This window comes from Chinchilla lanigera, unplaced genomic scaffold (genome assembly GCF_000276665.1).
Source record: "Chinchilla lanigera isolate Chin_1 unplaced genomic scaffold, ChiLan1.0 scaffold00012, whole genome shotgun sequence".
In the NCBI taxonomy this organism is placed as follows: Eukaryota; Metazoa; Chordata; class Mammalia; order Rodentia; family Chinchillidae; genus Chinchilla; species Chinchilla lanigera.
The window spans coordinates 9,805,565-9,819,610 of record NW_004955413.1 but is presented as its reverse complement, the minus strand read 5'-3'; the positions used below and the strand labels follow the sequence as shown (position 1 = coordinate 9,819,610).

The following is a 14,046-nucleotide window of genomic DNA, read 5'->3' as shown; positions in this document are numbered from 1 at the left end:
ACACAGATGTAGCCCGTGGCAGACAGGTGAAGCCAGGTGAGGGTGCCATGCGAAAGGGCATCTAGAGAGGCCGGTGATACAGGAAGGCAAAAGAATTTTACCGACAAAGGATATGGAAAAAAGGCTTAGGCAGCGAATGTGATTATCTGAAAAAGGTCTTCTCCTGGATCATTTAGTACCTTGTAGTTCTTTGAGGAGCTCCTGTATTGTCTTTAAAATTATGTTTACAGTTGCCATTTTGACAGGAGCATTTCCTCTGGTTTACAGAAGACCTTTAGCTTTAGACACAAAGGCGAATGAGGGTGTCTATTATACCTTTTAGAGAAGATGGCTCGGGACTCATTAGGAGGAATGAATGGACCTTACATCAAAAGGCTTGTTGCTGTTTTATGGCTTCCTACCCAAGAGTAGCCACTTCAAGGGCCAGCGGCTGCCATGGGCAGGGGCAGAAATGGGAGGTCAGGAGGCTCAGGGCCAAGTGGTGGCACAGACTGGATGGACAAGAGCCCATCTCTGGGCGGTGAAGAGGCTGTGGGAAGTAACACCCTGTTTCGAATGAAGGCTCTAAGACCCCTGCACACACTCAGCCATCTGCTTCTCTTCACTCACCAAATACAAAAATCAAAGATAACATCATTAAGAATTTCAAGATGGTGACCACGGAGCCATTGAACTCCAGGTGCAAGCCCTACCGAGTCAGAATTGCACAGTGCTCTGGTTTCACCCCAAGGAAATCAGCCCAGGAGGTGTCAGCAAGCAGAAAAATAAATGGGCTGCGTACGCTGTCACAGCCTGTCCTCACAGGGCCCGGCAGAGCGGCTGCAGGATGAAGAATGGGACATGTGCTCTCATATTTTGTTTCTTGTTCTTTCTGATCATGACCCTCAGGTCTTATCAAAGGGTTCATGTCTCTCTGAGGGCGCATCCCCAGAGGTGGAATGCAGCAGAGAAAGGAGCCCAGTACAGCAGGAAGACCATGACCAGATGTGAACAACCCTGTCTTCTCGAACTTTCTATGTCTTCATCTCTCTGTGGCCCTGCTTCCTTATTACTAAATTCCTTACATTACACTGTTGGCTTCCTCACTGTTAATGAAAGGGTTAGGCTAGATGACCTCCAACATTCCCTCCAGCTCTGTTTCTGTGAGCGAAACCACGCAAAGAGATGCTTGGCCAAAAGCATTTGGGCTCCTGACTGTTCCATGCTTAATGGACTTCCTGGAATCAACGCATTTTGATTCATCAAAGCCATATCTGAGCTCTTTGTTCAGGTGTTGTTGTGCATAGCAGCCAAGAGAAATGAGGGTGAGTAATTTGGATGTGTGCAGACTAAATGGGCCCTTCTATCCTTCAGGTTTAGCAGTAGATGGATTCATTCTATCACCCTAGATTTTAAAATGACAATAATTAGTACCTGAGCCAGGTCCTTTTATCTGAGGTGCTCAAAGGGCTTTGTGGTTATTAACCCATTCAATCACCTGCTTCAAGCCATCCAGAGGTCAGGAGGAGTCTCCTCGCAGCAAAATGGGCTAAGGTGGACAGCAGGGAGGAGGAAGGAAGCAGAAGCCACCGAAATGCTCTCTTGGAAAAATTAAATGGAAAATTCCACTGTTGGTCTACACACAGCACCTGAACTACTCACGAGTGAATTTTCCAGGCATTGTATGGCATCCTCTGGAAAATCCCTCTACCTTTTGCATAAACTTCAGCTTTCTGGCTTCAGACAGGTAACAGTAAGCCCAAAGCAAATACAGGAAACACCTCATCCCTAGAATTTTCTTTTCTCAAAGGCGAAAATGGTGCTGTAAGTCAAGGACTCTCTAAAGATAGAACATCACTTCAGAATGAATTTGTCAAGGTTTTGTTAAGTTCCTCACATATCTGCAGGTGGTTTCCATTAAAAGGCATCTGTTTTTAAAAACTACACTGCTAAAAAGTACATTTTGCAAAGTACTTTTATCATTAGAATTATTTAATCAATCAAACCATTCACCCAGGAGGTGGTCTGCATGGGGCCAGGTGCTATTTGGGCAAAAAATGTGGAACCTAGTAGTGGGAGTGGTGGCACGTGCCTGTAATCTCAGCACTCTGGGAGACTGGGCAGGAAGATTGTAGTTCAAGTCCTGCCTGTGCAATTTAGCTAGTTCATGTCTCAAAACACAAAATAAAAATATCTGGGGAGGGCTGGGGATTTAGCTCAGCGGCAAAGCGCCTGCCTGGCAGGCACAAGGTCGTGAGTTCGGTTCCCGGTACCGGAGAAAAACCAAAACAAAACAAAAACAAAAATATCTGGGGATGTAGCTCAGTGTGAAGCCTCTGGGTTCAATACCCAGTACGTAAAAGGAAATTGTGGAAACTGACCTCTAAGCAGCTATAACTCTGTCAAAAAGATGAGATTCGTACAAACAGCTTGATACATTTCTTGTTTATTATTCTTCATTTATTTCTGCTTATTATTTATTGCTTAATTTTTTTTCTGATAAATTAACAACATAAAATGGGTAGAAAATTTGAATAGTACAGACCATAGGTCACACTGAGTTGGTGGTGGAAGGTGATCAGTGAGTACCAGTGTGATCGAGGAGGCAGCAAGAACCTAGGGGATCATGTGAACTAGATTGTACAGGTAGGGAAAGGGTTGGGATCAGAAACAGGATAGATGGGAATAGAGCAAATGGCAGTTCACAACAAGGACATGTCAGAGATGACCCAATGACAGTTTATTTCTTTGTGGGGCTGTGAGAAAACCAACCTATTGAGCCTGAATGGAAAAGGTAGAGCTGGGTCACAGGGACCTTGCAACTAAGCTACACAAGCACTGATTTGGGGTCCTCAGAAGTCCTTTATCAAAATACAAATATTCAGGAGAAGCAGGACAGACTACCTGGGAGGGGGCATACATTTGGTGCAGGCTAGACATGGTACTATGTGCTATATTGTAGTCACCAGAGGAGAAAAGAAATGTGCTATTTCTATATCAGCTGGTGACCTTTAATTGTGACTGCTTTTATCTCAGGACCTAGGAATGCCCCAGTGAAATAAGACTCAGAGCAGGGTCATTCTGATGGGGGTGAGGTGGTGAGGAATATTTGGACATTACTGTTAAGCCACAGCAATACCAGAAATGGCTGCTCCAGGTGAGGTCCCACCTATGACGGATAGCCAGGGCCTGAGGAAGGATTTCAAAATGAGAAGAAAAGGGATTAGCAGAGTAAACAAACTTCCCCTTATTTACAACTTTGTTTTTGTTTTTTGGTGTTTTTTGTTTGTTTGTTTGTTTTGCTTTGGTGTTTTGGGTAGTGGTAGTATTGGGTGTTGAACCCAAGGCCTTCGCACTGAGCAGCATCTCTAATCTTCCTTTATTTTTATCTTTATTTTTTAGGACAGGATCTCACTACGTAATTAAGCTGCCCAGGCTAGGCTGAACTTATGGTCCTCCTGCCTCAGCCTCCCGGAGTGCTGGAATTACAGGCATATGTGAGCCACCACATCTGGCCCATTGACCATTTGAATGCTAATAGTAGGCAAAATTACCCTTCTTATGGCTTAGTGAAACTCTTGTAAATTTGTAAAATGGATGCTGTTTTGAATCTTACAATTAAATTAAAATGTAGGGACATCTCTGAAGTGGATTTTTTAGGAAGTAGGTGAGAAGAAGAACGAAGTATCTTTCTATGAGGCCAGATGGGTATCTGGCCAGAATGAAGTATCTTTCTATGAGGCCCTGTTGTTTCCTGAATACACCGAATATATGAGAAGGAAGCAGAGGTCTCTAAATTCACACCGCTTTAGGGTCTCCTGGAGGCCAAGGTGCCTCTCCTGAGCAGAAGAATAAAAAATAATGGTTCTCACCAAAGAAATCTATGCGGAAAATCTGCTGTGAAACTGGAATAGGTGTGTCTTTCTGTCCTTCCGGTTCTTTTTATAGGCACTGCAGGAACCTGAGTGAGGGCCTGCAGTTCTTCCGCCCATTTGGGGCGAGATTAAAGAAGCTGAGGTTGTCTCCTTCTTACTCATTTGCAGTTAAAGCCTCACCACCACTACAGCCTCAGCTTCCAGGGCAGACACCGAGGAGGTAAGTCAGAACTAAGGGGTCGTGCTGGCAGCTATAAACCAGGATCGCTCCAGCCATCTAGTTTGGGTGTAATTGAAGGGGAATGGGTTTAGGGGTATTTGGTAGCAAGGTGGTTTGGTTTGGCTTGGTTTGGTTTGGTTTGGTTTGGTTTGGTTCAGTTTTCTCCAAATAAATATATGAGATGTTTTTTTACCAAACCACCTCAGTCAAAACATGGACTTTGGTGTGAAATTTTTGGTAAAAAAAGGAATCATTTTGTATAATTCCTTGATAAACAAACTGCAGATGTTGAATAATACCTGTTGCATTGGACTTGAAGTGAAGGAAGAAACAGTTATTAAATTAAAATCACTGGGAAAAGTCATAGGCTATGGCCTTCAAGCAGGGCATCCATGTTGAGAATAATTTAATCAATGATCCATTTATGTGGCCAACCTTTGCTGACATAGCTGGAATCCCAGCTATCATGCAAACGTTGTCACATATCCCATCTTATGAAAAAAGTCTGTATTTGCTTTCAAAAGGCCTTAGAAGTTGTGACACAGAAATGGATGATTTTTCAAACCTTGCCTGGGCAATTTAGTAATTTAATAAGACCCTATCTAAAAAAAAAAGGATGAGTTCTATAGAACCCCAAGGAAATCCATTCTTTTCCCAGCAGAAATATGGAGCTTTCTTAGCAGATAGCTTGGAGATTCCTAGGTTAGCTTTCTCATTTCCTTTCCTGGCATCCTATATACAACAGTTATAAACCTAGGGTTTATCTATGAGCAGCATTTCCCATCCCCATAGACTATATGTATATAGCTTATTTTCACCTCTCTACAGAAGCTTAGCATTTAGCTTATCATGAGTCAAACAAAATGGAGCTGTGTCTTCTCAGTGTCCTAGTGACATTTGGCAAAGCCATTTCCTTCATGTGGAATGAGAGACGATAGTGCTTGCCTAGGATTCCTAACATCATTCTGTGGGTAGATGGATGGATGGATGGATGGATGGATGGATGGATGGATGGATGGATGGAAAGTCATCTGTTTGTCTCAACCTTTTTCTGCAGGGTACCCGAAGACCATTCCTGTGAGCTCCACCTATAAGTCACCATGTATGATGATTGCATGGAGTCCACTAATGACTATTATCTCTTCTGTGACAATGAGGGGACATGGGGCATTGTCCTGGAGGCCTTGGCAGCAATTGGCATCGTGGTGACAATTCTGCTGCTCTTAGCATTCCTCTTCCTCATGCGAAAAGTGCAAGACTGCAGTCAGTGGAACGTCCTCCCCACCCAATTCGTCTTCCTGCTGGGTGTGCTGGGGCTCTTTGGACTCGCTTTTGCCTTCATCGTCCAGTTCAATGAACAAACTGCCCCTGTGCGCTACTTTCTCTTTGGGGTTCTCTTTGCTCTCTGCTTCTCATGTCTCCTGGCTCATGCCTCCAACCTGGTGAAATTGGTCCGGGGTGGAGTCTCCTTCTCGTGGACAACAATCCTGTGCATTGCTGTTGGTGTCAGTCTGCTCCAGACCATTATTGCCATTGAGTATGTGACCCTCATGATGACCCGAGGCATGATGTTCGTGCACATGACACCCTATCAGCTCAATGTGGACTTTGTTGTGCTCTTGGTCTATGTCCTCCTCCTGATGGCCCTCACATTCTTCATCTCCAAAGCCACTTTCTGTGGCCCATGTGAGAACTGGAAGCAGCATGGAAGGCTCATCTTTGTCACTGTGCTCATCTCCATCATTATCTGGGTGGTGTGGATCTCCATGCTCACGAGAGGCAACCCACAGCTCCAGCGGCAGCCCCAGTGGGACGATGCAGTCATCTGCATTGGCCTGGTCACCAACGCATGGGTTTTTCTGCTGCTGTACATCATCCCTGAGCTCTGCATTCTCTACAGATCGTGTAGGCAGGATTGCCCTGCACAAAGCAACACCTGTGGTGCAGTCCCAGTCTACCAGCGCACCTTCCGCTCGGAGAACCAGGAGCTCTCCAGAGGTACTTTCCTGTGGGGACATGGGCAGGGTTCGGGGGACAGGGAGGGTCTCCACTGGGAGAAATGCAAAGAAATAGGGCAGCAGGCTGAACAAGAGGTATTCAAAAGGAATGGTCAGATTTTTGGTGAGTAACTTCATAGTTCAAGCACGGAGATGAAAACTCCCAGATTCAAGGTTAAATTTTTATGAAAAATTAGTACTTCTAAAACGAGAGCTTTACCAGGAGGGACCAAGACAGACACAAGTCAAAGATCCTAAGAAAACAAGGCATGACTGAGTGCTCAAGCTGGGTAAAGAGAGGCACCCACTATACAATTCAGTTAATCAGCCCCAAACTAGGCTTGGACCATGCTATTGTATGATGTTGAATGCTACATCCAAATGAGTCAGCTATCAAGGACAGAGTCAATCTTGGCAGCAGTGACTGACATTTTCAAATTTCAAGTTTCAAAGCTAATTTGTCCCAACATAATCTTAAATTTTTTGTGGGACTCACCACTCATAAAAGCCACAAAACCCAACGGCTTCCAGATTTCTACTTTGAAACTATTAACTGTTTTAAAGCTTTCAAGATTTACAAAAAAGCAACAGGAAGGATCAATTAATTGAAACTCTGAGTAAAAGTTCAGATGTGTGATCACTGGTAGACTTAGAGCATCTTGCTTACATGATGTTTTCATAATAATTTCTGGGTCAAATTTTTATCCTTATGTAAGACCAAGCCACCTGATTCTATTTTGTTATAAAATAAACCACATTGTCTATAACAACAAAGATATCCAGTCCCCAGCAACCTGAGGGAAATAGTACTAATTTCAGTTATCTGGAAATGTATCAAAACTCATTAATTCCTTTGCTAAAACATCTGGTCCATTATTTAAAACTCATGATCATAGATTTACATCCATTTTTATATCTTAATAGGCTACTGATTTCTCACGCTTTATTTCTAGTGTATAATAAGGGTGTTATTTTATACATTATGCAGTATACATAATGTTCACCAAGCTGAAGAAAATTAATGTAAAGCTTTCCTTTGAAGTGCATATACTTTTTTTGAGCTACAATCTATGGCTAATTGTACATTCCAGTTAAATCCTGTTCAGATAAATGTGCCCATTAATTCTTTTCACTTCAGTTGACCAAGAATCAGAAATTAACACTATATCCTTCCTCTAAAATTTTTTTATTGCTTGTGGATAATGTGCAATCAGATCACTGGAGAACTGCGGCAGAATTGCAGAGTCCATCTTTCTTGAAAATTCTTTTCATAGTTCTTACCAGAAGATAGGATAAAGGTTGCTATGTTTGCTTTTTTGTTGTTGAGTGTTTCCACCAAACAAAAGTCAGAAAAAAGCCCTCGGATTTCCACAATAACCAAATACACACTTGTAATGATCAGTATTCCTTACCTTCCCCCAAGTGTTACACATGTGTTTAAAATTTTCTAAGGAATGTCTTAGTTGAAGAGTGTTTACAAAAGAACATGTTTCCTGAGTTGGCCAGGACAATCCTGTTACCCAAGCAAGGTCAGAAAACCCATTTCTGAGTAGGAAATAGTCTGGCAGTGATAGTCACTGCCAAACCAATTTGATATTTCGTGGGGAGAAAAAAAAAATCAATAGTGTAGTTTAAAAAAAAATTCTAGATTTCTCTCCAAGATTGGCCAAAGCCATCAGAAACTCCAGGTTAGAGAATAAAATAGAATAGTTCACCAGGGAAAAAAGTGCAAATATCAAAAATTAGAAGACTATGGCCAGGCGTGGTGGCACATGCCTGTAATCCCAACACTCGGGAGGCTGAGGCAGGAGGATCATTTTGAGTTCGAGACCAGCCTGGGCTCCAAAGTGAGCTCATGGCTGGCCTGAACTACACAGTGAGACCCTGTCTCAAAAAAACCGACAAAAAAAAAAAAAAAAAAAAAGAGAGACTAATTAAAAGTCAATTTAAAAATGCAGGATTACAGCTACTTAGGAAAAACATACAAATAGATAACCTGAGAGTTAAGTGCCAGAGAAATAGAAGAACAGTAAGAAGGAAGATTCTAAATGTCATCGTGGCTCAGGAGCTGGCGGGAAAGCAGCTCTTGGCTGCCTTGGGCAGTTTGCTGAAGAAACAGTCCAGGCACTGTGTAAACAGACGCGGCTGCCAAAGCAGCCTTGTCCTTGTCCTCAGCATGAGTCAGTCTCCAGTGAGTATCCCATCCCAGGCCTGGGAACCTTTAATGAGAAGGATGGGGACTTTGGGGAGGCGCTGCAGAAAACCACAAAGATGATTAAAGAGTTATAGCATCAGCCCTGTGTGAAAAGGGTAAGACAATGAGCCTGACTTGGCAGTTCTTAAACTTTATGTACTTTTCTGGTAGATGACCCAACTTCTCCTTCTCTCTCTCTCTCTCTCTCTCTCTCTCTCTCTCTCTCTCCCCCCCCCTTCCTTTCCTCTTCCTCTTTCCCTTCTTCTCCCTCTCCTTCCTTCTCTCCAAATTCTGGACTAAGACACGTCATTTTGTCCAAGTCCATCAGGCAAGCAGCTGTCGTATGACTCTTCCAACTAATGATGTTTGTGGCTGTGGCTCCAGTCACATAAGTGTTTGATTTACCACTGGGCTTATGGGAGCAGAATTATTCAACTGAAAGAAAAGTATCTCCAAGGATAATTAGCAGAGAATTTCACAAGCAGGAAGACCTCCCTACAGGAGGCTATTGTCCTGTCCATTTTCCACCTCCAACCAAAAACAAGAGGTGGGGGTAGAATGAATTTGAACCAATGTAGGAGGGATTTAGATCAAATATGAAAACAAGAGATGATAAACACTTTGCTTGAACAGATTAGCAAAAGGGATTAAGGACTCTAGCTCCCCAGAAGTCTTTTGGGAGATTAGACTTTATCTCTCTGAAGTGGCTTATGAACTTAAACCCAAGATATAAAAAACATCTGGATAGAGAGTGAAAATGCAATCAGGCATGTCACTACAAGATACTGAACAAATGGGTAGACATATTCTTTGCCCTATGTTCTAAACATGTATTGATTGGACTTTTCAAACCAGTTGTTCTTCACCAGAATCTTAAGCCAAAAATATAGATATGTGCTCTTGTGGCATTTGGATGTTATTTTATAATCTCAGCACATTGTTAGGTTCAGGAAACTATAACATAAAGAAGTTCAAGAGTAGGGCAAAGAATTTGTGGGTGTATAAATAAAGCAATTAAAATGCAAAGTTAAAATGCAGAAGCCATTAGGTGAATGTTTAATAGGTCATTTACATACATCTGGGACTATGCTACTTTTTAACATATACTTCATTAATTAGATCAGTTGATGAATATGTTCCTCATTTTATATATGAAGTTGGTGAATTTTTTAATATTTAATATACTCCCAAATTTTTAAATAATTTAATATTTAATATATTCCCAAATGAAGTATAACTATGTCCAAAAATAAACGGATGGATTTCTTAATCAACTAAATCAGTTGGTCTTTCACTAGAAATTTGCAGAGGTCTTAAATCTAGTAGATTATCAACTACTGATACTTTTGTGAGAGAAAAACTTCTCCTCTATTATCCATTTTATCTGTTTTAGATAAAGTAGAATACTGTTACACCAAGATTGCTAAAAGAAAGTCCCATCTATGTTCAAAAGAATCACAGTACTGTGGACACTTTTCCATGTGATGTTTGAATAGACAAACCTAGTATGATTGTTTTTGAAGATATTAGGCAAAGATAACCTATGTACCTATATAATATAAAAATGGGCCAAGGTGAGACAAACCAGGAGAAAATTGTTCCTGAAAACATAAGTCTTTTGGAATGTGTTCCCAACTTTCGCTAAATGCAGTCCTTTTTGACAATTCTCAACATTTTTGTTCTTCAAGGCACATCCACCTTCCCCAAGGAAATCCAGTTCACATGGTCTCAGGTGTCACAATTGTCATTTGTTCCTCTACAGGAAGCTCTTTTTGTTACTCTCAGGTGTTGCAGGAATCTACAAAAGTTGATTTGAAGTCGGGCATGGTGGCGCATGCCTGTAATCCCAGCACTTAGGAGGCTGAGGCAGGAGGATTGCTGTGAGTTCAAGGCCAGCCTGGGCTACATAGTGAGTTCAAGGCCAGCCTGAATTACACGGTGAGACCCTGCCTTCCACCCCCCCTACAAAAAAAGAAGTTGGTTTCATAGTTGTTGGGAGCAGAATGGTGGTTCCCTAAGGCTGGGGGGATTAGTGGGTGAGCTAGATCAGTGGGTGCTTTGTGCTGGTGCACTATTACACAATAGGTGGCGCTGTGTGCTGTGTGTTGTATGTTTTCTTAAGAGCTACAAGGAAGGATTTAGAATATTTTTAATCATAAAGAAATGATAACTGGGCCGGGGATATAGCTCTGTGACACAGCACGTGCCTGGCAAGGGCAAGGTCCTCAGTTTGATTCCCAGTACTAAAAAACAAGTAAACAAAGAAATGATAACTGTGTTAGGAGACAGTATTTTCCTGGATTTGGGCATTGTGCAAAGGATACAGGTATAGAAATGTCACATGGTGCTCCATTATAAGTCCTATTTTATTTATCAGTTAAAAAATAAATTGAAAAAGAGTTACAGGCAGATGAAGGGCGCTAAGAGAGAGCAGGTCAGAAGATAGTGCAGGGTGTATGCAGGGTTCACATCCATGGAGATTAGAACATAACTGGGCAGCAGCACCCAGGCTTTAAGACTCCACTCTGCCCCTTTCATACCAACTGGGAAAATTGTTTCTGAAAACACAAGACCGGGCGCTCCAAAGACTCTAGGAGTCTCCTCAGAGTCTTGGTTGATAAATGATGGTTATTATACCCCTCCTTACATCCTCCCTGTATGAATGTCAGGTCGTCTTCAACTTGCAGTTCCTACCATGAGACAGTTGTTTGTTGAATGGAGAAAAATACTCAGCCTTTTGGTAAATCCTTGAGCAAAAACGAGCTGGAGAATTAGTTTTTCTAATGTATGATTTGGTCTGATGAGAATGTTGACTGAAAGCTGGTTACCAAGAGACTAAATGGAGGAGTCTTGTTATGCTACAAAGAGCAAAGTAAAGCCAAGACTTCAGTTTGTTCTGCCTTGAAAGACAAGCATTTGCCTAGTGCAGTGGTACACGCGTACCTGTAATCCCAGCTACTTGGGAGGCTGAGGCAGGAGGATTAAAGTTGAAGAGGTCAGCAACTTACAGAGATCCTGCTCAAAAGTTTTGTTTAAAAAAAAAAAGAAGAAGCTGAGGATTTTAGCTCAGAGCCCCTGGATTTAATCCCCAGTACTGAAACAAGAAGGAGGAAAGCGGGAGAAGGAGAAGGAGGGAAATGACAAGACAAACCTTTCAAACCTCACCTCCTCCAGCTCCTTTAAAAAATGCCAGTGGGAGGAGGTTCTCAGTGCATCAGTTAAAACTACACACCATTACCACCATCAATAACAATACACAAAGAAGAGCGCACATATTTTTCTCTATATCATGTCCTGATCCGAGGGTTTTATACATATATGAACTACATCCTCAAAGCATCTCTATGCAATACATTTACAATTACATCACTGTCTTTCAATTCCCTCAGGAAGCAAAGGCAACAAAGTGCTAAGGGACTTGGCTTTCGGTAACACAGGTGAGGGACCCAGCAGTCCTTCTCCACTCAGCACTGCAGACTCTGAGCATGAACACTAGAGACACAGTTATGTCTGTGACCACCCGAATGCTAACAATGGATGGAGCATGTGCCTGGCCTTGGAGACAGACAGGCATCTGTCTGCACCAAGCTTACATCGTGTCGAGAAGACAGACATTAAGAAAGTAACTGTGTGTGTGGCTGCCCTACCACAGTATAGAATGCCTCTAGGGGTCTTTTTTTTTTTTAATTATTATATTCACTTTTTAAAATTGAGAATGGAGCCCAAAGAGACAATTTAAGAGAGTGTGATGCCCAAGTTTACACAGTTACTACTAAGACAGCAGGCACTCTGCTCAGGGGCTAGTGCGCTTTCTCTAGAAAGTGATGGTGACTCTTCCACCCTTTCGGTTCCTAAACTCCCATTGGTTCTCCTGGACACACGCATAGGACCTTCCTCATAAATTTTTAAAACACTCCTAAATCATACATTTTTCCAGTCACAGCCCCAAATGAGTGTTGCTCCTCAAGGGTCAGGGGCCCCTTTGCAAGCCGTTGAGCATCTCATCCTCGTGAGCTGTTTCCCCCTAAGCCTCCAGCACTAACCCAGCCCTCCCTCCTTTGGCTTTCAGCCCGAGACAGTGATGGAGCTGAGGAGGATGTAGCATTAGCTGCCTGTGGTTCTCCCATTCAGCTGCAGGTAAATGTGCTCCTCTCATTCGCCCAGGAGGGACAGAGCCCCCACCCCTTCCTTTGAAGAGCCTTCCGGCCTCCACTTGCAATGGCCTTACTGACCTAAGGCACGCAAGTCAGGGCAGGATCGTCCCCAAGGGCATGTAGTTTGTGCCATCCAGCTCCGAGCTGTACCAGGGTGGCACAAGCTAGGCAAGGCGCCCGTTCTCCTCTGCCCACATCTGTGAGGCTTCTGTCTATTCTGATGCAAGCAAATGTCCTTGGAAAGAAAAGGGAGGATAGAGGGTTTGTAGGAGGGTGAAGAGGAGCCAGCTGACCGGATTTTGCATTGAGGTCAACCGAAGATGATAAATCTGAGTGAGTTCCCAGTCCGGTTTTAGTATAAGTTGTCTAACTCCATCCCCTGAGCACCCACCTCACTGCCCCTCTGAATCACTGTCTAGCTCCAGCCCCAAGGCTGCCCCCAAGAACAGGCAAGGTCTGTCATCGACAGTGGATGAACCAATTTTAATTCTTTTGGGAGAAAAACAGGGAACACTGCTAAGTAGACTGGACATAACTCACACCCATACTGTGATGGCTCCAACACATTCAAATCCAGACACCAAAAATACCACACTGGGACACAGCATTTTCATGAGGGGGCTCAAAAGCCCCATCCAGGAGTAAAAGGCACACTCAGACTGCTTGTTCAGTGAACTTTACCAGGTAACTAGCTAAGCTAGGCCGTGTGGACTGTTCTCTGAGACTCTGCCTTTTTTTAGAACGACACAAGGACCAGGACATAGCTATAAATCATTTGCTCTAATTAACCCTCAGGAGGGCATTTACGCGATGAGAAAATCTCTATTATCCCTTCTAAGACGTTCTTGGATGAGTTTCAATCTTCAGTAATCAATGATTCCAGAGCCTTGCAAAAAGATTCTTGTTAATGCCTAAGAGGGTAGCCTGAGACGAGGAGGCTCAGGACACTTTTTTTCTTTTTCATTAACAAAGAATTAAACGATGGCAAGCTGATAACATTTCAAACGCAGTTCAAGGGATGATTGTCCCCCACGCTGGCTCAGAATGTTGACAATGGCATTTCTTCCTTTCCAGACTGTTGATACTACACAAGAGTATCTCATCCCCCGGGCGACGCTAAGCCCCCAGCAAGATGCACAATTATAACATCTACTGGAAACAGGAACCGCGGAAATCGAGGAGCGCAGCCTGACCCAGGTGACGGGGATAGGCCTCTGGAGAGCTCGCCAGTCACACTGCTAACAGTGCCTCTGCTGATCCTTCCTCTGCTGTTTCTTAGCCCCTCCCACCGTTCTGGACCCTTCATCAAAAAACTACCTTTTCAAGCAGAATTACACACTTGCTGGCCACCCTAACTTGCCTGTGTGTCTCTTTCTTGTCTTTTTTTTTTTTTTTTTTGTATCAGGAATCGAACTCAGGACCTTAAGCTTGCCAGGAAGGCACTTGTGCCGCTGAGCTATATCCCCTGCCCCTGTGTGTCTGTTTCTTCATTCGTGTAGCCGCACTAGCCGTTTCCTAGCAAACCTGTACGGAATTGGTGCCTCTTATTAATGGGACTGAAATACACTGGTCTGAAGAAATTAGGCTTATCCTAACATGACAAAGTAGAGATGTTAGTAGCAACTTC

General features: G+C 43.1%; 1 protein-coding gene across 2 annotated transcripts; it reads left to right on the top strand.

Moving 5' to 3' along the window:
* The first annotated feature begins 3,994 nt into the window (after nt 1-3,994).
* On the top strand, nt 3,995-13,763 carry Gprc5d (G protein-coupled receptor, class C, group 5, member D). 2 transcript variants are annotated; one of them, XM_005378976.2, is made up of 4 exons: nt 3,995-4,074; nt 5,132-6,072; nt 12,335-12,402; nt 13,494-13,763. In XM_005378976.2, exons 2-4 carry the CDS (start codon nt 5,175-5,177, stop codon nt 13,563-13,565), a joined length of 1,038 nt encoding a protein of 345 aa, XP_005379033.1. In that variant the 5' UTR covers nt 3,995-4,074; nt 5,132-5,174; the 3' UTR covers nt 13,566-13,763. The 2 variants fall into 2 exon arrangements, with proteins under 2 accessions (XP_005379033.1, XP_005379034.1); XM_005378977.1 differs by lacking the exon at nt 12,335-12,402 and having other exon boundaries at nt 13,494-13,579.
* The last annotated feature ends 283 nt before the right edge of the window (nt 13,764-14,046 follow it).